Consider the following 27435-nt stretch of genomic DNA (forward strand, 5'->3'; position numbering starts at 1 on the left):
AAATAATATACATCAAGACGGAAAGTATAATTATGTTGATAAACTTAAAACAGTTTTGTTTTTTTCTAAATACGTTAAATTCTTGAACCATGTATTGGACTATTAAAAAACAAACTGGGGAATGACATGCAGCAAATTCGAGAGCTAGATTAGAGCCCACAATCCTTTTTTAATTTCTATTTAATGTTTTTCAAAATACAGCCCACCTCTAAGCACTTTTCTAGGCTATGTGGTTGAAGTGTCTTGCCTTAGGACACAATGACGTTCCCTCTAGCGCCCCACTGTGGCACCTGGGGTTCTGCGGTCTCAGGTCCAAGCACCGACCAGGCCTTGTCCTGCTTAGCTTCCGACAGATATGAAGAGATCTGTAGAACAGTTTACTCCAACAGTATGTTTAAGAAAGACACATTTGTGAGGAAGTTTTATTGTTAATATTGGAGTTGCCAGTAAAGCTTCAAGAAGTTTCGCAAACAGATCAAAAATTGCAGATTAAATGGACGCAATTCGCAAACTGCCAAAAACTGCGTCTTATTCTTAATCAAATCTGCTAACCTTGTAGTTTAGATCTGTACATACATGCTCTGAAAAATATTATTTTATTAGTTCAAAAGATCTTTTCATCTTTTAGCGCATGCATTGTTTGTGAGAGGAATTTTAAACATTTTAATGAACAAGCATTTCATCATGATTTGTCAATGGTGAAATGGGAAAATGTACGCTTTCTACCAGATGAAGAGCTAGCTTGTATATTTTTATGCAAATTTTAAGTAAACATGCCCCTATAAGGAAATGCAGAGTGAAGGGACAAGAAATCCTTGGTTTTCACCAGAATTCAGATTACTCACACTGTGTGTTGCGGAAAAAAAGACTATAAACGGTGACAAAGAAACAAGGAAGAACAGAACCAAGTTGCCTTGTTCAAATGTAGGTCTTTATTCTAGCCGTTTCCCTAATAGTCTTCTTTCCCTCCCTAGTCTAATTGAATGACTCTGCGTCCAGCTTATTTTTATTATTTACATCTGTACCTACTTTGTGTTGCAACACTGAAATTTCCTCATTGTGGGACAAGTAAAGGCTTATCTTATCTAAAAAGAATGTGTCGCTTCGTCCGCGGGCGTGACAGGGCCATGAAAGAGTGCCCCAAACTCCACTACCCCGAGCTCTACATCCTCAAGGGCGGATTGAAGGACTTCTTCCTTGTTTGCCAGGCAGTGCGATCCCCAGTCGCACCGTCCAATGCACCACGAGGACTTCAAGGACCAGAGGAAGTTCAGAATGATGAGCCGCACGTGGGCCGGCGAGCGCAGCATACGGGACATGTAAGAAACTGAGCCCCATCATGCCACTGATTAATGCCTCTGAAATTAAAGAGTTCATGTCTTTAAGTTCCTTTAAAACCAAGTTGAAAGAATTAGAGGAATCATTTGTGTACAGATGTTTTTGATGGTGTTATTTTAATGTTGTTTGTATGTTGTAACTGTGTAAACTTTGCTGCCTCTTGGCCAGGACTCACTTGGAAAAGAGGTGTTTAAATTCAGAGGGACTCTCCTGGTTAAATAAATAAAAAAAATAACAAAAGAATCCCATTAATAAAACTGAAATTGTAAATCTAATCACATGTGCAATACTTGCCAGAAAAATTGCAATTCAATATTTTTCCCAAACTCATGTAATAATAAAAGATCTTGTGCATGACCAGCTATTATCCTTTAATTATCTGTTGAGTTACAATCTTTCAAATGTACAACTCATGACATTTACAACAAACATTTACGTTAATAGTACTTTGATGCAGTTACTATGGATACATCTCCACTGGCATGTGTCTTGGTAAGAGCACAAATCTGATAAATAACCATTCATACCATAAAAAAAAAAAAAAATACAGTGAAAGTGGAACACGCCGCGGCATGTTCACAAATGTTTACAGTGATTTTGATCCGAAAGACGGACGAACCTTCAAACAGAAGTGTCACTCTGTTGGCTCACGTCTGCCGCCGAAAGCTCCAGCAAAAACAGCACTCACAGGCCACTTAATTAGGTACGTTAGGTATTCAACTGTTTTTTAATGGGAGTTAGATGGCTAAGCACAATGTAGAAAGTCAAAGGGATGTATATTCATAAAGTATATTCTCATTCCACCTGCTTGTCTTCATGGAGAGGTCATTGCTTTGCTCCACAGAATTAAACTGTGTCCGTCTTCACGCAGACAAGCTACAGGTCGGATCTAAAGAAAAGTGAACACACTCACTGTTTTTTAAGCAATAAAAACCTGTAATTGAATCATTTTAAGCGATACTGTGAATCCTTCCAGGCAGAGTCACAGAGACGAGCGCGGACCGGATCCTCCAAAGTGTTACATGTGTGAGTGCACGTGTAACCAGGTCAAAATGGTTTGGATCGAAATTCTCAAGGTATATCATATCAACGATTTCTTTTCTTAAATATAAATAAAAATATCCAAAATGACAATCACACCTTTATAGTTGAATTATTGGCACCAATTTCTGAGGCTCTTGCAAAAATCTTATGCTTACAGACATTGAACTTCGTGCCAATTTTTGTTTCATGTGGATAGACCTAGTAATTCCAGCAATATGACCCAAATATGAGCTGAAGCTATTGCACATTAGGAGAAGCATTTGTACCTAATACTGTGGCCAGTAGGTGCATGTTTAAACTGTAGTCTTATTTCCCTTTTGTGCACAGCAGCACGTGGGGCCGTGCTCGAGCGTGAACTTGGGGCGTGTGATTTGGAGGCGGAGGAGCAGCTGTGTGGCGAGACAGTGTCTATGCAAAGTACAAGTAAAAATAGATTTTCCTTAAAGTTGCATGATTCTGTATTCAAAAAAACGGTCTTGTATCTGCCCCGGGCCATACAGTAATTATTTCCCATATTGTTGAAGCGTTGCCAAGTGTGACGTTTAAAATCTGAATAAAACTTCTCAATCCGACAAAGAATGAAAGGAGAGTAGAAGAGCGAAAGTGAAGTTGCATTTGGAGTTGGTGGGCTGCAAAATACTGGACTAAAACATGCACAGTCTAGGCAGTTTAATATTGTAGCTACATGTGACACAACTCACACGGCGTGGATGGCTGCGGTAGAAAAAAGTTAAACAAAAAAAAGTCACCCTGGTGATATTTTCTTTCTTTTGTGCACAATTTCACTGGTGTGGAACCTGCGGATGACTTCACAGCTATGGTCGTAAAGATCTATTGCAATACGATGCTGTCTGATAAACGGAGCAGATGCATGCACAAAAGGACGGCGACGAAATGCTTTTGGGTTTGTAGTTATAAAGTTGTATCACATAACAATGGAAGAGTTGGTGTGAATCCTTCAGAATTCCATTTAAATTAGTCACTAATATGGCTTTCAGGGGACAACTTCGAATCCCAAAGTCTAAAAACTCTTCAAGTTTGGCTTTAATGACTCAAAAATAAAGGAATCTGAAGCCAGTTTCACAAAGATATTGTACACTGTGAGCAGCTTTCAGAGATTGTTCAGCTCAAGCTTTAAATCTATAGATTCTTCCAGAACTATAAAATAGTTATCAGTTCTACATACACTATGATTAATGGAGAATATACAGGACTGTCTATCACAACAGCAAACAGTTCAAGGCCTGTTAGTGAAACTTAAACAAAGTGCAATTTGTTGTTCTAATATTTCCAAAATTGCCAGTCTTCAGTTGGCTTGAAACCCCCCACAGGCTTTAGTTGTTTAGTAGTAACTTAAGTAGCTTGTTTGAACAGTACTATACTATGGCCAGTTAAAGATACAGACAAATGCACAAGAGTACAGCTGCAGTGTAACTCGTGTCTGGTGCTAAGCAGAGGAGAGGATGGAGTGTTGGGATTGGACGAGAGCTGGCAGTAAACGGCATGGTACCTTGGCACGTGACGAGGGGGGAGTGATGGGGTGGTCAGGCAGGCGTCTCATGTACATGTGTGTACACGTGTAGTATGTGTGTGTGTGCGTGTGTGCGTGGGGTGTGATGGGGGAGGGGCACAAAGTCCTTTAGCTCTGGGCCGTTAGTCGCTGCTCCGTGAGCGAGGCTTGGTGAGACACTGTCTTGTTTTCATGAGCCCGCAGTTTGGACACGACGTCGATGAATGCCAGGCTCTGGACTTCTTTGTGGAGAGGCTCTGAGGACACAAAGGACAATGCAATGTCTGCCACCACCAAACACTTTAGGGAGAGCTTTAATAGGGGCGTGCAGTTCTCACCAGAGCCCATGAGGGCACAGATGAGGATCATAGAGTTATACTTGATCTCCGGAGCGCTCCTCTCGTCTGACAGCAGTTTGTGAAGCACAGACACCAGACTGAAGCCCACAAAGTCCTTCTCAGCCGCCACTAGAACAGCAGAGGCTCGTGTTACACTCCACACACTTTACACCTGCTATTTCGTGGCATTTTCTTCTTCCTTTTCCATTTCAGTTTCTTACCCAGATCCAGCGCTGCTATGAGACCCAATGCCACCAGGGCTTCATTCTGCATGATCATATGCTCACTCGTAGCCATGGTAACTAAATGTTTGACTCCTCCACACTGGATGACAGTTCGGACCACTTCCTGTAACACATTAACAAGTCGAGAAAGACGAATAAGACCATTGCTACATGGCAGGCCGCGTCGATGCGAGGACAGCGCCGCTCGGACCTTGGACTTGCTGTGTCGGATGAGAGCGGACAGCAGCCGGTTGGACTCTCCCATCACTCCAGCGTGATCTTTGGCTTCACACCACTCCACCAGCCGCTGCACCAGCTTCATATTGGTCCCCAGCTGCTCCGCCGCCTCAGCTGTGTTTAACATAGAATCAATATCAGATTTAAGTGTGTCATCCTTTCTCAGTCATTAAATAAAGTGATAATGCATGGACGATCTTCAATTGAGAGAACAACTTTATATTCATAGTTTTTCCTGCTGTCAAAGTACATTTCAGAAGGGATTTGTCTATCGTTTCCATGACAGGAGTTTTTTTCCCCCCTAGATGCATTGTTTTGAAGTCAAGCGATCCCAGTCTCATGTAATGAATTTTCTTTTTTAATGCTGCATTTCATAAGCTGACATCAAAACATGACATTTACGCTTTTATCATGTCAAAACTACAGGCTCGTAACCATCTCATTGGAAAGCAGAATGACAAGAATGTTGTACATTTACTTTACATGAAATTTAAACCTGGAACTGCATGTGTTTTGAACCCCATCATGCACACTTCAGCTCATATTATTTAAGATAAGATGAGCCTTTATTTGTCCCAAGATGGGGAAATTCCAGTGTTGCAACACAGTAGGTACAGAAGTAAATAATAAAAAGTGGATAACTTAACGTTAGTATTAACATATTTAGATTAGATCCAGTAAATATCTGTGATTAAAGAAAATATGCTTGAATAAAAAATGTCCCATTAAAACCTATTGTCACCGACACATTATAATGTTACTGCTGAGAAAAGTAACACTATAGACACATTAGGCATAAGTGAAATGCACAAAGAACATGCATTTAGGAGGGAGATGTTTTAAGAAGAGATGATCACTGATCATCTAATGCATGTGGGAATTTAATTTAATGATGTTTAATGCTCGTCCTTATATTGGCAAATCCATTAGTGAACTTGAATGCTTTTTTATGCCCAGTGGAAAACATGTCTTTCCACGCATGAGATTTTAAGCTAATTCTAAGCTAATGTCCATTGAGATATATGGTATGTACAGTATGTGTTCTTCATGTTATAGCAACATCTTCTCCACTTATTTCAAAGATATTTAGTGATAAATTCATAGAGTTTTGATAGAAATATACCTGATTTCAATGGATTTATCTTTTAACTCATACTAAATCCCTGTCTGAATCACAAAGGGTGAGCTGCCAAAACGTTCATTCCTGCTGCCAACTGCTTTACATAACTTTAATACAGACTCTGATAAACCCGAGCTCTTCGGCCGTTCCCGAGTGACAGAATGTGATCACTGTACCTTGTGTATCGATGAGCATTCTTAAAGTTCCCAGTAGTTTGAACTGGACCGGAGGCATCTCAGAAGGCAAGAACTTCAACACCACGTCCGCCACGCCAGCCGACAGCATCTTAGATTTGTTCACCACTGCACAGGAAAAGATTGTAGTTCAATCCCAGCTCAGACCAGTGTATGCTGCGGTTGTGTCCTCGGGCAAAACACTCATAAGCGTGATTATTCAGGTCACAGTAAGAACTAAGAATGAATAACTGACCATTTCAGAAGCAAAATTAAGTCATTACTTCAACCTAAAATACACCAAAATGTAAAATACTTTTTATCTGGCCGTTTATTGTCACAGTAAAGCTCAAGTTCATAAAACTGGTCACAAACTTGAGAAATATTAACATGTTAGACAGTGGGAATTAAAGAAAATCTCAGGAATCGTTAAATTGCGTTGTTTTTTACTCAATAATCATTACGCAAGAACATTTCTGACATCCCAAAGTACGAACTGTATAGCTCTTTTGCCATGACATATTACATGAAGCATTTCGCTGGTGCGCATCGATGTGGTCTCACCAGGTATGGCCAGGTTTCTCAGGGCGCTCAGGGCGGCATGTTGTACCGTCACGTTCCCTTCGTCAACGTGCCGGTCCAACAGCTCCAGAAGCTTATGCACAATACCCGTGTCCACCATGTGAATACAATTCCCATCTGTGCAAAGGCAAACACAAACAAAAACTCAGCAACCAAACAAACGACGAATATTTGTTTACTTCGTGATTGCAGCCGATACCATTTCGAGCAAAGTTGGCGATGGCTAGTGCCCCGGCGAGCTGCAGCTGGTGGTTGTTTGACGGGATCCAGGACAGAACTCTTTGGAAGACACTGCCCTTTCCTCCTTCAAACAGCTTCTGCATCGACTCATCTACGCAGCAAAAAAGAGTGTCAAAATATCTCCAAGCATTTGTCAAACGCTAATGATACCGGTCAATTCACAGGAGAACATCAATCCATCAAGTCACAGGCCTAAAAATAGCCCCGCACTTCACCGAGGCGCAATTCAATTTTTAAAATACAATTGAATAATTTATTAGCCGTGGTTATTATTGGACATGGTTGGCTTTTTTTTTTTTTTTTTTTATGCGTCAGTGAGGGAACATTATTAGGAGAGAAAAATCTTAGTGACCTTTAAGTAACAGCTGAAACGGGCACTCCAAAGGTTTAAAAAGTAAAAATCATAACTTTGTGGCATTCCATTAGATGTTATATAATGAGGACACATCTTAGAATAGACAGTCCGATTGGGTTTACGGCTTTAGATTCCAATAACTGGGATATTTATTAAGAGAATAATTGTTATGTGGACTATAAACAGACTCCAAAATGAACAATGTGCTGAGAAGAGGTTAAAGGGTGAGAAAAAACAGGAATTACATCAAAATCACACACAAAACAAGTACATTTTGAGCTTTTTTTGGTCGGCAAGTTTACTTAATCAAGAAGTCCTCAAGCAACATTACTTAAGATTTATCTGGGTCAAATTTTGGTTAAAACTCTCACATTAACCGACCTTTTGTAATCTATAGCAAAATAACGTTAGCTGCAGCCCTAAACATAAAGTAAAACGTTTTTGGAATTGAGAATCTTAATATCCAATCCTCACGTGTGGATAAGCCCACAAAGCCCTTCTATAAAAACAGAAGATGTGTTTCTGTCCTGACCTCCGAGCAGCAGCAGCACCATGAGGTCCGAGGAGGTCTTGAGCTGAGCGATGTCGTCCTCTCGCTCGCCGTCCACAGTCTGAGCCACCACCTGCAGCAGACACTCCACCAGCCCCGCCTCCACCAGCTGCAGCTTGATCACATCTGCACACCGTCATTTAAAATACACACTTTAATAGACTTTGGAGCACATGGGACGACTACAGTTTGCCTGTTTTGGACGAGGTAAACTGTCTGTATGTTTGTTCTCTCTGTGTCTTTTTTTCTATTATATGTTGAATGATTTAAAAAAAAAAAAAAAAAAAAAACAGTCCTGATTTTTAAGAATGAACAATGTAACTAAAATACACAAGGTTATACACAAAGACCCCGACTAACGGTGGTCCAAGAAATTACTAGAGGAATTGTAACGGTCATTAAATAGCACACAAAATCAAAAACAAAAATGGGAAAACTAAAATATGATCAACTGTGCAAGAAACACAAACATTCAAATAATTGAATATTGTCAAGATAAAGACTGGGATCAAACGTTTAATCTAGAGTACTATTCTTTCCAGGGGTGAGCTACATATTTTGACACTCAATTTGATAATACTGCATCAATATTGTGGGCTGCTGTATCAATATGTCGCCATGATTATTTTATGGTGTATTTATGTTGTGACAGCACTATAATTCTGAGAAAAGAAACTTGTTTATGCAAAACAATTGACATATTAAGTTTTGATTATTAAAATTGGTGGATTTTATTTTAAATGTGGATAGTAGAAGTTTAACAAAGAAATACTGTATTTGGCTCTTAGATAACATAATATATTGCATAATATCATGTTCAATAATCACTTGTATAGCAAACGTAACCCATCATGAGCCGTTTATAATCGAGTCACGAGGAAGCCTGTGATTCCCAGACATAATTCCTTCAATAAAAAACATAACTTTAGTAGGAATAAAAATGTCAATTCCAAATTTCTTTAGAAAAGTTTGTCAAGTAAATTCAGGCTAACCGAGTACTGACTTGCAGTATCAAATCAACCGACAATCACAGTTAGAGCCGACAGTATTGAAGATTATGTTGGCCAAATGATGTTTTAGTCCTTCAGTCAGAGATGATAAATGAATACAGCAAGTAAATACAAGCCTCACAGCCAGTTTAAACTTGAAACTGTCCCTGTCTTAAGGCAATCGTGTAAAACTCGCCACTGTGGAAGTTCTGTGCGGCTGTTTTGTGATTTTTAATAAGCGCTCGCTGTGTGTAAACCTGATGAAGAGGTGGACAGCGGCTCAGGAGGGAGGCACAGAGGCAGTTAAGTGGGACGTTGTCGTGGAGACTGACGAGGCGGGAGATAAGAGTCCCCACACACACGAGAGAGAGGGAGAGAAAACGAGAGGGGCTGAGGAAGTGCGGGAGCTGTCTGCCATGACTGTGCAGTTAGCCGTGAGTCTGGAACGCGTGAGTCACACTGAGATTACTGTGTGCAGCGGGAGGACAGCGCTTCATCTGGACCTCACGGAGGAAATGTGAACAATAATGTAAAGGGTCGATCATGTCAAAGTCTATTCAAATTACAGGATTCTCCTTGAGGTTACTCCTGGTGAGGTTATACAACTCGAAATGACAGAAATAATGCGACCTATAATGGAATCAAATCATTTTATGGCGAAACAGCTTTTGTCCAGTTGACAGATTTGCTTTAAAGTCCCAAAAGAGGTGCTATTGACTAGACTACTGACTTGAAAAGACTAAATGCAGATTATCAATGAAATATACACTAGAAAGAGGATATTTATTATTATACATTATACAACATTTTCAGGTCAATCATTCCATTTCACAGTGCGGTAACACTTAATTTCTGGGTGCACTTATTAACCCATTACTACTTGCCATTATGTATAGTTGTATGTAGTTAATTTAGGTGTTAATTAGTACAACACTAATCTGTGCCGCATATTGGAGACTTTGTGTTGGTAAAATGTGCTATACAAATAAAGTTTGATTGGATTGTATAACGTTCTCCTGGAGCTAATTAGACATTTACTAACACTTTCCTACTACTAAACTGCTTATTACTGAATATTAGTATGATGTCAGGCCATTTCTGTACATGAATTATGATCTTAATCTTAATAAGGGTGCTGTTAATAAGGGCTACTTCAACAAAACATTTTGTTTTTACTTTTTAACTCTTATTCATTGTCAGAACTGTCCTAACCAATAAGCAGTAAGGAAAGTAAATGACTAATAAGCAGCAGAACACGGTAGAATAAGACGTTCAAAGGACCCAATAAAAACAAATTACCTTTGAATAACAGGTCTATAGTTATGCACATGAGCAGCTAGTTAGTTTGACCCGTATCACTCATATGTAAACCTTTAAGCTACAGTGTTCTGATTGTTTGTAGGCCAAACAAGACGAATGCTTCCTTGTTTTTGTTCATTTCAACAAAACGTACCATTTTCTGCGAGCGGGGCCAACACCTCAAAGACCATCTCCTTCTTCTCGTGCTCCGTTTGCTTCTGGAAAAGTCTCACCAGCTCCTCAGCGATGTTTGTGGAGGCGAACTGCTCTTTACTGGCCTCTGCAGCAGAAACGCCAGATCAGACCATGCCATTCACGAGGATTTACACAGGATTTATCATGTGTCCTTATAGTGCCTGAGCCAGCTGCAAATCTCATATGCCGCACTGGGGCTTGAGCTCAAAGACAGTGTTTAGTGACTCCGACGTCTAAAAATACAGACGCGTTGACTCACCGAGCTCGGCCAAGTTGCCGAACGCAATAAGACACATCTCCGTCAGAGCCGTGTTGTGGGAATGGACGCCGAGCAGCTTGACCAGAGTCGGGATGACGCCCATGTTGATCAGCTGGGCTTGTAGGGAGTCTGCAAAGGACGGGAAGCACAGAGAGACAACACTTACCTGCAGTTCAACACTTCAGGGTAGAGTAGACATGTATGTAGCAGGCTGCGATTGAAATGACTGTACCGGTGGTCAAATTAGAGCTTACAGAATTAGCCAAAACCTTAACAAATTTGTCTCAAGAAGTGGAATGGGAAAAAAGCAGGCGTCACTTTTAACCATAAAACACAAGGATGGGCAAGTATAAGCAAACTTTAAATACATCTTTGAAAAATATCAAAAGTCTAATGAGCAGGCCTGTCACGATAATTACTATGTCGACTATTGTTCAATAAATAATCGCTGCGACAATGTTTTTGGGGCTCAACATTTATCGTGTGTACATTTTACATTTCTTAGTAGTGGTGTAGTTTCTTTATAATAAGTGGGGAATTTATTTTTTGTACTAGGATATGATTTGAGCTGACGATTAGTCACTTTCATGACTAATTACAGATCATTAAGTGTTTCATTTTACTGTGTATTTTTGCAGCTTAAGTTTTACTGGGGTTATTTTGCTTTATGATTATTTGGTCAATAGTAGCATAGAGTAATTTTGATATTACCATTTATATAGATTTTTTTTCTGTAGCAATATATTGAAATATATTGGAAGATGTCCAAAGTTTAAAAGTGAAAAATGCTACAAAAAGAGCTGATATTTCTTCCCTTTTTTTGAATAACTTTATCAACATTTCACTTCAGTCTGATAATCAAACCTCTACTAATGCTTTAAAGACACATTTCTGTTGGATTGACATCATAATTTTATCAGGATACTCCCAAAAAAAGTTGAGATATTCATTTTTGTCAATGATGTCAATAATCGTGACAGGCCTACTGAAAAAGCAATTGAAAAGTTAGAAGAGAGACACTTGAGGCCCAAACTCAAGGAGAAATGCAGACATTAAAAAGTGATTCAAAAGATGCTCCGACACGCTCAAGAAGTTATAGCCACCAAAACAAGGAAAGGACCAGAATACAAATGTGCAAAGTGCAGGAAAAGCAGAATTCAAAGTATCTAGAGCTGAAATCAAAGTACTCCTCTATCTCGTGTCCTCCTAATGCCACGCTCCTATTAAACCCCGATGAGTCCTGCAGTGGTGAAGCCGAGGCCCCTCTTTATAAGCTGTGCCTCTCCCCGCGGGGCACTGCCTGAGAACACTGTTAGTCCATTAGCTCAATGTGAAGAGTCAGCCCCGATCTCTGAGGAAGCAAACTTAATGCATCATCGCTCCGACAGATCCAACAAGCCTCGACTGCCAAAGCACACCTTGGCAGGAGGTCCAAACGACGAAGATTAGCACGGGAAAAAATGACTGAATGTGACAGAGGGCTTTTGAAATTCAGGTGTCAAGTTAATCTGATGGTAACTGGTTTTAGATGGAGCGTGAGCAGATGCAGTGAGGGTCGTCATGCTTTTTCCAGGCTACGGACATTCAGTCTTGTCCCTTTTCTTATGAAACTGGCACCCTCTCAAAAAACAAAACAAAAGGGTTTTTTGGCAAGGTAGTTTGGCAATATGGTGATAAAAATCAAATTGGGATCTCATTCCTGTGCTATTTTGGTACAAATTGCCATTCATTTTCTTGTGAATGTTGCTCAAAGACACTTTCTCCAGCCAACACCTATTGGTTCACCTCAGCAATATTTTGAGTGAGTGACAGGTCGTTTTATCTCAGTGAGTCTAAACCTTCAGAAGAATAAGAATCAGACTTTAGTTACCTTGTCATGGAATTTAGTTACCTCTTGAAAAACAATACCACGTATAAATTGACCGTGATGAAATTGTAATTGTGATCTGGCTCCACATTTCCCGTTATCACGCTACAGCTGTAAAACAATTCTCTATAGCCATTTTGCTAGGCTAAATTTCTATTACTGGAAAAATAACCTTTTTCCACCTAGGACTCACAACTTTTCAATAAAACAGTCCACCAATGATAATGGAACTAGCTAACTAGCAGCTAACACTTTACAATGACTACGAGTTCTATATAATACAAGTAAATACTCTAAGAGATGCCACAAAGCTAAGCTAACACATCTACAATTGACCTCCAAGATGAGAGTTGAAACAGAAAAGGAGCATGTAGGAAAACACCACAGACCCATCAGAGCCATAAAAGAATGGTTAAAAAGTAGCAGAAGTTCTTATTAAGTAGCTCTAGCTTGATTAGTGGAGATTAGTCTACTTTGGTGGGAAGTCGGTCATTATTACCATTCTCATTGCTATAGTTCATCAGCATGCCAACAAAGACTGTCAAGAGCTTCTCACTGTCCGGCTCAGTGTTTTGGGAGAGGGACTTAATGTGGTCAACTACTAAGAGCGCGCCTCCTGCCTGGTCAACTGCACTCCTGCCCTCATCTGCAAAACAAAGAGCCGGGACACAGGTCAACCACACACACAGCGCACAAAACAAGAAAACACAACACTTTTCCTTGTTTGAGATGCTTCAGCATGGAGAGAGACGCATTTTAAATATCTGTAGTACTGGAGTTGTGATGACACCAATCTGAAAAATACTACTGTAGGTGTCGTGGACTAATATGGGCAATATTTCATTCATTGAAAATGCTGCAACACTGAATACTTTATTTTAAATATGGCTACAACTTTTGAAAAGGAGAAGAAACTACTTTTTTCCCTCCTTTCAAATGAAAAATATGTTGCCATATTTTAAAAACACGATAATAAAGTTTAGGTTTTGATTTGATTGCTCTCCATCCCATATTCTGGACACTTTACGCTCAGTCTAATAAACCTATGGGAAAAAAAAGCTACATAAAATAATAATGATATGAGTTGAGAAGAAATAATTAAGACACTTTCATTTGGTGGAACAATGACTGTAAAATCAGAGTTTGGCTTTGTTTGTCAGTTCCCACATGGCCGTGCTGTGAGCAGAAATCTGTTCACCACTTTTCGTTTTTGTTTCCCCGTGTTCACTAATTAATACTTACCGGAGCGGCAAGATACAAACATACTGTAGAGCGTTTGTCCTGGGAGGTTTCAAAGGAGTTTCAGTGCCAGGAAGCGCTGCATGAGTCAGCTTTCTAGCATCACCTCTCTGACGGTAAACTACAAGTCATTCCTGAACTATTAAAACAAACCCCAACATTGCAAACCCAGGACTCTTCATCTTCATCTCTGTCAGAAATCTGTTGGTTCAGACACTTTTCGGGGCTTTAATAAAAGTGCCTTATCTCGCCTCAGAGTCAATAAATCATAAATCCTAGCTGGTGTCCTGAACTCAGATGCTCCTTTTTAATAGAAAGGGAAAAGCCAATAGTCTTTAAAAAACAATCCAGTCCCTGAGCAACTTTGTGGCAGTGATTAAAATACATGAAAACCAAATGTCCTCATGTCAATCCTGACCTCTCTTTAGTCGTGTGTCCTCATGCGATCTGCTTAACCGTTCTGCTTCGAATGTTGGGTTGAACGTAGCATGTCTCTAACCTTTTGGGACTGAGCTTCTCGTTTTAAATCGTGATTACAATTATGATTAAAATAGTGTAATCAAATGTTGCTCTAAATATGGGTGCATGTTCTGGAACAATCGCGAATATAACACATTTCAGCTTAGAGGTATCTAAATTTTAAATAATATTGTGAATGTTGTTTTGAACTTTGAAGATATGCAAGATCTGAATATCGAGTGTCTCGTTTATAGTAAAAAAAAAAGTAAAAAGCAACAAAAAGAGCTGATTAAAAATAGGAATAAAAATATTGTAAATTTTCAAAAAGGGTATATACAGTGATATTTCTGCACTTTCGTGAATCATTTTACATTTGTCTGATATTTAAACTTCAAACAAGACATTAAAAGACTAATCTATGTTGGATAAACATAGTATCGCCCGCCTAATCACAGTCGTTATTAAAATAGTGTACCGGTAATCAAATTTGGCTCTAATTGATATGGGCGCTTGTTCTGCACCTCAAAATTTGGAACGAAGCCATGAAATCGAATTGCTAAACATTAGTACTAAATAACAATACATCTGTACTCCTACTACAGATCAACATATAACAGTGCACACAGTAAATTATCGTTCCAAATGAGAATAATAATCAATACCCAAGACGCCGTACAGTCTATTTAAACAAAACATTTACAGTCTTCTCCTCTTCCACTCTCTTTTGTATCCGCTCAATAAGACAATAATGAAAGTCATCGTGGCTCGAAAGGGCTTGAGGTTGGCAGCAGCTGCACGTTCTCCTCTCTCCCGGTGGCTCTATCAAAAAGCAGCAGCGGCTTTACCGAGACCTCCCTCCACTCCAACAAATGTCACATTCCTCTGGATATCCACGTCCTCTACAAGACTGCAAAACTATGTGCTGCGGCTAACAGCTGTGACTAAAGCCGCTAAAGCTGCACGCAAAATCCCCAGGTCTGAACTCAAACGCTCTCGGAACAATAACCTAGAAAACAGGAAATATTGGAATTTGACCGAGCATGAATTTAAGTATTATATAAACAAATACCACAGGATCGTATCTTTTGTGTTTCTAGACAATTGCAGGTTTATTGTCATCCTTTACATATACAGATTAGGGTTGGATAAAGTTGGGCAATGCAGTAAATTGAAGCTGAACTGCAGACATTTTGTTGCGAAGATATGTAAATTAGATAAAGGGAATATAATAAAGGGAATTCGCTATACTAAAATAAACCTGCAGAAAGAGTTAAAATATAAAAAGAACAGAAATTGGTGGTGTAATCTTCCAAATAAGATAGTATGGGGATATTTCTGCATTTTTTGTTAATAATAATAATAATTAAAAAAACATGCAGGTAACACTTTATTAAGGCTATTTAAAAGGTGTAGCTATTATAAAGCATGAACAAAGACTTACCGGTAATTCATTGGTCCCTCCTTACTACACTAAGACCTAACCCATTAATTAAGTACTTAAATGAACAAATATTTTGTTAAGAGGGCTAAGTAACTAAGTCATTAATTTAAATTTGTTAGGATAGAAAGTAAGGACTAAGCATGAATGATTCCCAATTAATTATTTGTTCATGAGTTAAGTCTTTGTTCATGTTTTGTTAAGGCTAATGAAGGTGTAGTTATGAAGTGGTACCAAAAATATAGTGTGGAGAACATAGTCTCCTTGAACCGACACCTTAACGTGGTGGAGGGGTTTGAGTGCCCGAATGATCCCGGGAGCTATGTTGTCGGGGGCTTCATGCCCCTGGTAGGGTCTCCCAAGGCAAACAGGTCCTAGGTGACGGGTCAGACAAAGATCGGTTCAGAAGCCTCTTATGACGACGACACGAACAAGGCCGTTTACGTCGCCCGGATCGGCGTCACCGGGGCCCCATCCTGGAGCCAGGCCTGGGATGGGTGCTCCATGGCGAGCGCCTGGTGGCCGGGTCTTACCCCACGGGGCCCGGCCGGGCACAGCCCGAAAGAGCGACGTGGGGCCGCCCTCCCGTGGGCCCACCACCCGCAGGAGGATCCATAAGGGGCCGGTGCAGAGAGATCTGGGCGGCAGTCGACGGCAGGGGCCTCGGCGACCAGATCTCCAGACACAGAGACTAACTCTGGGGACATGGAATGTCACCTCGCTGGGGGGGAAAGAGCCTGAGCTTGTGCGGGAGGTTGAGCGATACCGACTAGATATAGTCGGCCTCACCTCCACGCACAGTTTGGGCTCTGGAACCCATCTCCTCGAGAGGGACTGGACGCTCCACTTCTCTGGTGTTGCCCGCGGGGAGAGGCGGCGGGCTGGTGTGGGCTTGCTGATAGCCCCTCAGCTCAGCCGCCACGTGTTGGAGTTTACCCCGGTGAACGAGAGGGTCGCGTCCCTCCGCCTTCGGGTGGGGGACAGGTCTCTCACTGTTGTGGCGGCCTACGGGCCGAACAGCAGTGCAGAGTACCCGGCCTTCTTGGAGTCCTTGGGAGGGGTACTGGACAGTGCACCGACCGGGGACTCCGTTGTTCTACTGGGGGACTTCAACGCCCACGTGGGCAATGACAGTGACACCTGGAGAGGGGTGATCGGGAAGAACGGCTTCCCCGATCTGAACCCGAGCGGTGTTCAGTTATTGGACTTCTGTGCTAGCCACGGATTGTCCATAACGAACACCATGTTCAAGCACAAGGGTGTCCATCAGTGCACATGGCACCAGGACACCCTAGGCCGGAGGTCAATGATCGACTTTGTTGTCGTGTCATCAGACCTCCGGCCGCGTGTCTTGGACACTCGGGTGAAGAGAGGGGCAGAGTTGTCAACCGATCACCACCTGGTGGTGAGTTGGATCCGCTGGCGGAGGAGGAAGCCGGACAGACTTGGCAGACCCAAGCGCATTGTGAGGGTCTGTTGGGAACGTCTAGTGGAGCCCTCTGTCAGTAGGGTATTCAACTCGCACCTCCGGGAGAGCTTCTCCCATGTCCCGGGGGAGGTTGGGGACATTGAGTCCGAGTGGACCATGTTCTCCGCCTCCATTGTTGATGCGGCTGCTCGGAGTTGTGGTCGCAAGGTCTCCGGTGCCTGTCGTGGCGGCAACCCCCGAACCCGGTGGTGGACACCGGAAGTAAGGGATGCCGTCAGACTGAAGAAGGAGGCCTATCAGGCCATTCTGGCTTGTAGGTCTCCGGAGGTCATCGACGGGTATCGGCAGGCCAAGCGAGCCGCGGCTCGTGCTGTCGCAGAGGCAAAAACCCGGGCCTGGGAGGAGTTCGGGGAGGCCATGGAGGAGGACTATCGGTCGGCACCAAAGAAATTCTGGCAAACCGTCCGGCGCCTCAGGAGGGGGAAGCAGTGTCTCACCAACACCGTTTACGGTGCGGGTGGAGGCCTGCTGACCTCAACTGGGGATGTCGTCGGACGGTGGAAGGAATACTTTGAGGATCTCCTTAATGCCTCAGTCACGTCTTCTGAAGAGGAAGTGGAGACCGGGGACTCGGTGGCTGGCTCATCCATCACCCAAGCTGAAGTCACTGAGGTTGTTCGCAAACTCCTCGGTGGCAGGGCTCCGGGGGTGGATGAGATCCGCCCTGAGTACCTAAAGTATCTGGATGTTGTAGGACTGTCTTGGTTGACACGTCTCTGCAACATCGCGTGGCGTTCGGGGACCGTGCCTCTGGACTGGCAGACCGGGGTGGTGGTCCCTCTGTTCAAGAAGGGGGACCGGAGGGTGTGTTCCAACTACAGAGGGATCACACTCCTCAGCCTCCCGGGTAAGGTCTATTCCAAGGTACTGGAGAGGAGAATCCGACCGATAGTCGAACCTCGGATTCAGGAGGAGCAGAGTGGTTTTCGTCCCGGTCGTGGAACACTGGACCAGCTCTATACCCTCCATCGGGTGCTCGAGGGCTCATGGGAGTTTGCCCAACCAGTCCACATGTGCTTTGTGGATCTGGAGAAGGCTTTCGACCGTGTCCCTCGGGGTGTCCTTTGGGGGGTGCTCCGGGAGTACGGGGTCCGGGGCCCTTTGCTCAGGGCTGTCCGGTCCCTGTATGACCGGAGCAGGAGCTGTGTTCGCATTGCCGGCAGTAAGTCAGACCTGTTCCCAGTGCATGTTGGACTCCGCCAGGGCTGCCCTTTGTCACCGGTTCTGTTCATAATTTTTATGGACAGAATTTCTAGGCGCAGTCAGGGGTCGGAGGGTGTCCGGTTTGGGGACCACAGGATCTCATCTCTGCTGTTTGCAGACGATGTTGTCCTGATGGCTCCATCAAACCCGGACCTGCAACATGCACTGGGACGGTTTGCAGCCGAGTGTGAAGCGGCTGGGATGAGAATCAGCACCTCCAAATCCGAGGCCATGGTTCTCGACCGGAAAAAGGTGGCTTGCCCTCTCCAGGTGGGTGGGGTGTCCTTGCCCCAAGTGGAGGAGTTGAAGTATCTCGGGGTCGTGTTCACGAGTGAGGGAAGGATGGAGCGTGAGATCGACAGGCGGATCGGTGCAGCGGCTGCAGTGATACAGTCGCTGCATCGGACTGTTGTGGTAAAGAGGGAGCTGAGCCGAAAGGCAAAGCTCTCTATTTACCGGTCGGTCTACGTTCCTGCCCTCACCTATGGTCATGAACTTTGGGTAGTGACCGAAAGAACAAGATCGCGGATACAAGCGGTCGAAATGAGTTTCCTCCGCCGTGTGGCTGGGCGCTCCCTTAGAGATAAGGTGAGGAGCTCGGCCACACGGGGGGAGCTCGGAGTAGAGCCGCTGCTCCTCCACGTCGAGAGGAGCCAGCTGAGGTGGCTCGGGCATCTGTTCCGGAAGCCTCCTGGGCGCCTCCCTCGGGAGGTGTTTCAGGCATGTCCCACCGGGAAGAGGCCCCGGGGAAGACCCAGGACACGCTGGAGAGACTATGTCTCTCGGCTGGCCTGGGAACGCCTCGGGATCCCCCCGGAGGAGTTAGCGGAAGTGTCTGGGGAGAAGGAAGTCTGGGAGTCCCTGCTCAGACTGCTGCCCCCGCGACCCGGCCCCGGATAAAGCGGCAGAAGATGGATGGATGGATGGATGGATGGATGGAGAACATAGTGTGGAGAACTTATTCAAAAGGCTTTTAATGTTAGCAGCACAAGAAGGATTCCTACTCACGGCTGTCGTAGCAGATGTTCCCGAGCGCACGGCCGGTCTGCAGTAGAACCTCCTGGTCTGCAGAGGTCAGCAGCTGAACAAGAGGAGGGATGAGGCCCGCTTCAACACAGGGGGGCCGCATGAACTCTACACAGAAGAACACAGAAAGTGTTTCATCATGCCTTTATTTGTTATGTATTTATACAGTTTTAGAAGGATTGGATTGAATTTACATTGATAAAAGGTGTTACGTGTATGTTTGGCATTAAGATGAGTAGTTTACTGTAGTAAAGTTGCAAGGTGCACTGGCAGGAGTTATTCTTTTAATAAACTAAAATCTATTTTGCCTCAGTACATATATATAAGCAGCTCTTACGGTAAAAAATAATCCATTGTTTGCCGTCTGCATCAAATTATAGATTGTTCTATTCACTGAGAAGCATGAATTGCATATTAGCATGCTAATGTCTGTTAGCTTTGCAGTGCGTGGTGGCAATACTTGCTCTTTCCCTCTGAAAGTTGTGAAAAGTGCTCATAAACTCATCACTGAATAATTAGGATGCTCATTAAATAAGTAAGCAATACACGTTGGCTGCTGCAAAGAGTTTAAAACTAATTAGAACAAATTCTGTTTTTCACATTTCACAGAGTAAAAAAAGAAAGACAGTACAGCACATTAAATGACGAACACTAAAATATTGTAAGCAAAGCAAAAACACCTCCATGGAGACAAGCAGATGGTGTACCATCCACCAGAAAAAATATGAAGTGCTCTTTAGATGAAAACTGATCAGTTGTACAAAGCAGCAAGTTTTGTATTTAAAAATAGCTAAAATGTATCAGAATAAGCAAACGGGGGCATTAAGTATAAAGTACAGTATCAGAGTTCTTGCTGAGTGGTTTGTGCATGGCGGGCCGCTTCGGCTGGTCACCGCCATGCCCAAAAAAATACCGCCAGGTATTAAGACCCTCGAGTGAAAAGTACTACGGCGCTGTAGTACTTAAATGTTTTAAGTACTTTTTGCGAGTGCTGCCTATGGTGGTTTGTCCCACCGCCATCCTTCAACCTCAGCCCACCGAGAACACTGCAGTATGCATGGTGATTAAGCGTAGGCAGTGGCGGTTTTTGGGGTGGGCAAGGTGGGCAGGCACCCAGGGCATCAGTGCCCAAGGGGCGGCAGGAGGAGACGTCAGGTCCATGAGATGCTCCGTTTGACACAGTGCACCTTCAGATGTTCCGCTTCAACAGCCCCGTCATGCAGCCTTTCCATCCTACAGTCTAGACTCCGGCCCCATGACTGTAGCCTATAGTATATGATGGGCCCTGTCCCTGCTCTTCTTCACTAACCGATCCAGGGCAGAGCCACAGAGCCAGGAGTGGGAGAGCGCGAGCCGTGAATGTTCCGTGGTGCTTGTTCGCAAACTGCTGCTGCTTAATCAACCGGGCCAACCTAAGAAGACTAAAAACTGGAAGATCCTCAACATTAGGGGCGCTTTGAAGCAGAATGACACCCTACTGCTCACAAGCTTTTACCCACTTTATCTAATGAAGAAAAACCTCATATTTGTGGATCTATGATTGTTTGCGCAGTATAGAAATGAATGGCATTTTTCAATAGGGAAAACGCTGACACGAACAGCACATTTCTATCATAATCTCATGATACATACAGGCAACTTAGAAGTGACACTAAACATGAGTTCAGAGGTCCTGATCAAAGTTTGTGAAGCCTGTAGTGTTTCAGCGCCTCTACAGTCCACTGTGCACAGAGCATTTTAGTGACACCATCTGCACTGGGAAGTCCAGGTGCAGTTTTGAAAAGGGGGGAAAAGGGTATCAGTAGTAATAGTAATTCTTCGTGTTTCTTGCATGCGGAAGGCCAAGGGGTGAAAGGGGGGAGGTGAAGGGGGGCGCCAAGGAAGAATTTAACCAAGAACCGCCACGGAGTTCATTCATACTCGCACAAACACCACATTAAGATTAGAACTAAACTAGGAGCAGGACAGGGGAGATTTTCATTGGGTACAACATATTGTCCAGGTGCCACGTGTTGACCTGAAGTCCATCTGTTGCCATGGTGCTTTTGGGGTGAGCTGCAGTCGAGCTGAATTTCAGGAACATTTCTGCACTCCATCATCATTTATTTTAGTAGTCATTAATCCCACCGCTCAAGAAACATTGTTATTACTGGTTTTGATTTGCCCAAGTTTTTTTTGGTTTCTGTACTAGTTTTAGTATAAATTAGTGTGTGGGTTGCGAGAGCTTGTACAGTCCTAACCTTGGCTGCTTGTGAGAAACGATTGGCCCCAACAACATCTAGTTTTAATCTGCACAGACATGTTCCTCCTTTCATATAAACGCAGAGCCCTTATAGCCCACATCCATCCGTCTCGGCCCCGAACACTCAGGCCTAATTGCCGCACGGCGAGGGTGGCGGCCCGTTTCTCGGCCGACCGCTGTGGAGTGATCATTAGCGACAGTCCTGTAAAACCTATTCATTATCCTAACCTTTTCATGCCACTTGTGCTTTTTGCGACTTTAAAAGCTTCTCCTGGGCTGGCGCGGAGGGACACAGGAAAAACAGCGGCCCGCGCACAAAGTGGTTATACAAGATTTGATCCGCTCTGATAGAAAGCGTTTCAGTTAAAAAAGGACAGACACCAAGGCTGAATTTGGTGTGGAAACTTCAATCAAATGTTAAGGGTTAGACTGATGTGGTTTGTGCTAGTTTGAGAAAGACAACGGGTTACAAATAATTAGAAATGAGGCTACTCTGTCTATTCAACATTTTAAATTAGAGCTGCAACTAACATTTTCAATTACTAAATTAGCTAACCATTATTTCAACAATCGAATAGTTACAATTGACAGCAGTTTTAATGTGCAACGGTATCCATTAGTCACTTGAGCATTTTAAATCCCTGCTTTTTCTCTCTGGCATATGATTCCAGAGGAGCTTTTACTATCATTTAACTTTGTGCATGTTGTGACTTCATTGTTCTAAGATAATGTTGTCTGTTCAGCACTTCGGTCTGCTCTGGCAGTTTTAAATGTACATTATAAATAAATATATAAAGTTTTTATCTTGTATTGTTAGGAAGCTAAATATACCATTTGAAGAATCTTTAACATTGTGAGGATGATGCATTTTGTCAAACTACTCTTGCAATTTTAAGTTTAGGCTTGTAAATTGACGTTTAAATGCCTAAAAACACATTCCATTAATTCAAACCAGACATTTGAAGACGTTATTACACATAGCAACCCTTCAAATACCATCAAGATCCTTTTGAGTAGACTCTGAGAGGCTGTTTTCTTTAGCCTGACCTTGGGAAGAAGAACCTTACCATTTTTGGCCACCTCTGCGATGATGTTGGCTACTTTGGGGGTGCAGGAAGACTCGGGGGTGAGCAGGGAGGGGAGCAGGGCCAGCACGCCCAACTCCTGGATCTTCATACTGGCTTCGGTGTCTGCGAACACAAACAAAGGAGTAAATACAAAGCACTACAGATCGCAGATGCCATCCTCTGCTCTGTAGGTATTCACAGTAGAGGTGGAAAGCGCGGTCAGCAGAAACGGTGCAGCCTACATTACTCAGCGGTCTGGCTATGCGCCTTTAATCAGTCACACACGGGCGACTATAGAGTATGAGAGTGTGTTGACTCAGTGCTGACAATCGGATACACGAGGTGAATTAGCCGTGCACGTGGCATGTCTACTCCTGGGTTTAGCTTCCGCCATATATATTTTGAGTACGCAACAGGGGTTATCTTTCACCACACTGAAGCTCATGGATGGGACGAAGACGGAGATCATTTGCAAAAACAGAAGTGCCATTTTAAATTTATTGGCAGCTTGCAATGCAAACCATGAAAATGTTATTCGATCCCCATGTTCGATCCCCAAATGTTTCATTGGTAATATCTGCAGAGGTTGGACACAAAAAGAAAAATGACTAATTCATTGTAGATAAAGTTTTTGCAGTTCAGTTAGTATCAAAAGAAAATATTTTGTTTCATCAAAGGAACTCTCTCTGCCAACATAAAGACTAAATCAAACTGTTCACATTAGAAAACAAAAAAAGATCCTGGCAATAGCATCAACATCAGCATTTGTAAATAATTCCCTTTCAATGTAATATCTTCTAAACATCATTAATATTCAATTTAATTGAATAATTGTCAACCTTCCAAGGACAAAATTGTGAATTGACTTTCAGCATGTTCATAATAAATAAAACTCTTGCTTGCAATAAACTAGCTAAATTAAGCCAATTCAATTGAAATACTCCCAAAAAGTAAACTTCCACCTTGACTTTGCCTCAGTTCAACTGAGGTAAGCAAATTAGCGTTTTAAACAACCGAGATGGCAAGCTCCTCCCTAAATCAATTCAACCCAATTTATCTTAGTGGTTTTATCTATGATTGGCCGGCCTTGTTTATTTATTCTGCTTATTCTGCAGCGTTGCTCTGAATCGCTATTACCAGTAGTTGTTTGCGTAGATTACTCACTGTTATTGGCCAGAGCTTTGAGCAGGCAGTCCACACAGCTCTCCACACTGTCTGCAGAGCTGTCCGAAGACGCCAGCTTCAGCTTCTCCAGGGCCTCGCTTAGATTGTCTGCAGAGAAACAAGCGGAAGAAACGTTCTGTAAAATGCCCAAAGCTGCGTTTGTTCCATAAGAAACGTGTCAAACTGAAGGAAAGAGCCACTTTTCTTTTACTTGTTCAATGTAGAAATGGTTGGGAAAAAAAAAAACCCAATCAATCCATATCAAAAACTACATACTTATTTGTAAAGGTTTTGAAACTGAAAATAGCAAATCGTTTATAGACTTTTTTTGCCATTTCAGTTTAATAATGCTGCCGTCCTTGTTATGAAATGTCTTTTAACACACGCTTTATTCAAGATTAGAAATAATGATCACTGAAATATTAGAATAGTTGATTAACCTGAATAATTGAGACGAATCGAGGCAACACACTGTTCAATGTGCCATTCAAGGGAGCATGGTCATATTTTTCGTTTTATTTTTCAAAGAGGACAGAAGGTGCATAATCCATAATATTAGTTCCAAAATTAGTTAATTTGATTCTGTCGTCAGCTCCGTATCTCATCACCTTTGAAAGACTTGGAAGGAACGTCGACCCAGACAAAAGGACAAAAGTCGAACCAACCAATAAGGAGAATTTCAGAAAAACGTTATTAGTTCCAGAGAAAAGAATTTTAATGGACTTTGAAAGTTTTTTTTTTCCATTAGCCGCTTCCTCCAGTTGAGCACGTCAAATCACCACCACATGTTCAATAAAGCAAAGACTGAAAAGCAAACAAACAAATGTACATCTCTACGGAAACATTTAATTCAAAGAAATACAGCAGTGAATCAAATTATTTCAAAAAACAAAACAAGTATTTTAGAGTCATTAGTACAAATTAGAATGTGGAAACACCTTATAGTCCAAAAAAAAATACTGAAGGAAAACATATGCTACATTTATCCAAATACCAGCTTCAGCACCAGCAAGGGTTTTCTCAACTCAGAAACATCTTATTTAAGGTTCAACTGTGTGTGACCTACAGTCTGCATCTGTGAGAAATGTGAGAGTGGGTGCAGTGATCCTATTGTTCATCTTGGATTTTTGTTCCCGTTGTGATATGAACATTTAATATCAGATTCATATGACAGGTCCATGTTCCTGTTCCTGCTGCTGATGCTCGAATATGGTCTTTCACTTGCTGCAGATTTGTGCATCAGTGTCCACATAGAACTATTACTAGGCTTTATAAAGCTATTTATTTCTTATATTTTTTACGTTACATTCGGCCCACGACCCAGCCTTACAGTCAAAATTTGGCCCGTGGCTTAAAATGGGTTTGACACCACTGCTCTGAAGCAAACCCAAATAAAAACGCCGAAAAGATAGAAGATACCAGAAGTATAAAAATATCTAGGCTGAATATGAATCATCCTCGTATGAAACCCTTGTAGAAAGACCTTGTTGATTCCTCCATGACCCTAGAACATTGGAGCTACATTTTTCTGTCACATTTACAGCCGGCTCCGCATTAATCTTAGAAAGCACCGAGAGTCACACAATGTCGCTGCTATTGCTGCTGAGGCATATAAACCAGGACGCTTAAATCCAGCACACGTTTTATTAGAGCTCGAGACGCTTATTCACTGTACGCCGCTCGCCGTCTTTTGGATCACGACGAAATGTGATTAGGCTCGAGTTGGCTGCCTCAGGAGAAGAAAAGAGTCCCACGTGCACAGAACGCTTCTATTTAATACAGCTGAGAACATTGACACATACTGAGCTGCATATTTGTAGCGCTAATGGTTTCAAGCGTTCACGTTACGACTGGAGAGATGTCGACAGGTTGGTGAATTGTAATTGTTTTGTTGGAGCATCTAATTTGTCGACGTTTGTACCTGTGTTTCGGGTTTTGGTTGATTTTGTTTTAAAACAGTTTTAAAAATGGGTTAATTCTACCTAAGCTTACTCAAAAACTGTAAAAATCACCCTTTTTTGGGTGAAATTGTGACTCAAAATGTATCATACACGTTAAATCAATTAAAACATATGGTGATGTTTCAAATAATGGCGGGTTATTTTCTTCAGTACTATTTTATAGGCCTGTCTCGATATCAAATTTAAAGTGGGATATATTTGCAGCTGAATCCTAAACAATAATAACACTATGCCATTGAGACATCAAATCTAATGCAGGGAAATCCCAGCAAACCCTTTTATAAATATATGGTAAAAAATTAACACTTTGCATCAACGGAAGAGTCATGGAAGCAGTTTTTCCATCCAATTAATTTTATGGTCCATTTTCATTTTGTGCAACTGCAACCAATTGTATATTTATTTTTGTCAATATCACCCAACCCTATTCAATAAACATGACCAATATGTTTTTTTAATGACCAATGCCAATTGTTTAGAATCCAAAGTCAAGAAGTTCTGGCAATATTTTGGGGCCGATATCTAGGCCCGATTTTGAATTGACTACAAACACATCCACAGCCCTGTTGAATACAAGGATGAGATAACAGTGTAGTCGTGTTTTGTGCAGTGCTCTCTTCACTTAAGTGTTCTATGCTGGCGATTCAAGGCCAATAGACAAATATAGGCACTCTATTATTCAGCATTGGCCTGAAATCCAAATAGTTGGCTTCAAATTCTTGAATATCAAATATGGAATAGTGATCACTTCATTACAGTCAATGCGTCTCAGTTGAAGCAGATGATAAGAATAGGGGAGTAGTAGAGTATTATAGTAAGCAAAGAGGTCTCTCCTCGATTTCCATTTAAAGTGTGCAATGCTGCAGAAGGAGGCATATCCCAGCTACTGCATAAATAATAACAGGGTAGAGTCTCTCCATCAGAACCAAACCTACGCCGTGCTACGAGCATCCCCAGCAGTCAGAGGCAGAGTGGGCTCCTGCCTCTGCCTCTGCTGCTGCTGCTGCTGATGGCTACTATTGCATAACAGCTGTGGTGGCGATGGGGGAGTGCCACAGAACCATCACTGCCATGCTCATCACGTCGTGCTCCGGGGGGAAAAGTGCCACCCGGAACGTGCCGTACAACAACAGGCAATGCCACAAACGCTCTACTATGGCCACCGTGGACAGGGCAGGGGGGGATGGAGGGGAGCGCGGCCACCCCACCCGAGTGCACGGCCGCGCGTACACGACTCTTCCACCGAGCACGGGCGCGTACGAGTGCCTCAAATACAACTGTTTTGCAGAATGAATGGCCCCGCCTTTACTTTGGAAAATAAGGCACGCGTTTACGACGTTGCTAATTGTGTAAAAGCAGGAACTAGCCGACAGTTAGCCCGGACCACTCACCCATCTCGGTGGCAGGATGTGGCTCTGGAAAACAAGCCGACGTGTAAGTGTGGCGCTCTCCTCTCCCGGTGCGGCAGCAGTAACCGGAGGTAGCAGCAGCCCGCTTCTTCCCCGCACGGCTCCGTCCCTGATAACCGCAGCGTCAGAGCGGTGGAGTTCGCGGGAGGTGGAGGTTAGCAGCTAGCTCGCCCCCGGGGCCAGTTCGGATGCTGGTGGTTGTCTACAGGCTCCCGCTCATGTCCACTCACCGACACCGGGGCTGGACCTGCTGCTGCCTGCGCTCCGCTGCTGAGAGAGAGAGAGGACTGGCTCCGTAATGAGCTGCCGCACGCACACACGCGGCGGTCAGGGGTGTTTCCGGTCACGAGCTTCAGAATAAAACACACAAACAGGGAGGGCGCTACTCTGATTAAACAGACAGGGGGCAGCATTTCAT

At 42.9% G+C, this 27435-nt stretch overlaps 1 protein-coding gene across 1 annotated transcript; it reads right to left on the reverse strand.

Moving 5' to 3' along the window:
- Positions 1 to 1683: 1683 nt before the first annotated feature.
- Positions 1684 to 27308, reverse strand: rap1gds1 (RAP1, GTP-GDP dissociation stimulator 1). The gene is made up of 15 exons (XM_072459460.1): positions 27000 to 27308; positions 23648 to 23755; positions 22484 to 22606; positions 19157 to 19282; positions 12820 to 12966; positions 10454 to 10582; positions 10154 to 10279; positions 7694 to 7837; positions 6766 to 6897; positions 6549 to 6683; positions 5988 to 6113; positions 4666 to 4805; positions 4452 to 4578; positions 4231 to 4359; positions 1684 to 4149 (listed from the first exon to the last, which is right to left on the reverse strand). Exons 1-15 carry the CDS (start codon positions 27001 to 27003, stop codon positions 4022 to 4024), a joined length of 1824 nt encoding a protein of 607 aa, XP_072315561.1. The 5' UTR covers positions 27004 to 27308; the 3' UTR covers positions 1684 to 4021.
- Between the last annotated feature and the right edge of the window lie 127 nt (positions 27309 to 27435).

Source organism: Eucyclogobius newberryi, unplaced genomic scaffold (genome assembly GCF_026437365.1).
Source record: "Eucyclogobius newberryi isolate DKJ021-1_F unplaced genomic scaffold, fEucNew1.0.hap1 SCAF_22, whole genome shotgun sequence".
NCBI classification, from domain to species: domain Eukaryota; kingdom Metazoa; phylum Chordata; class Actinopteri; order Gobiiformes; family Gobiidae; genus Eucyclogobius; species Eucyclogobius newberryi.

Bases quoted from the DNA above. Each gene is read 5' to 3' on its own strand.
- rap1gds1 (XM_072459460.1), bottom strand. The intron at 19,283-22,483 runs GTAAGGTTCTTC...TCTTCTGTGTAG, and splicing joins CGCAGAGGTGGCCAAAAATG to AGTTCATGCGGCCCCCCTGT. The intron at 6,114-6,548 runs GTGAGACCACAT...TTTCCTGTGCAG, and splicing joins GAGAAACCTGGCCATACCTG to TGGTGAACAAATCTAAGATG.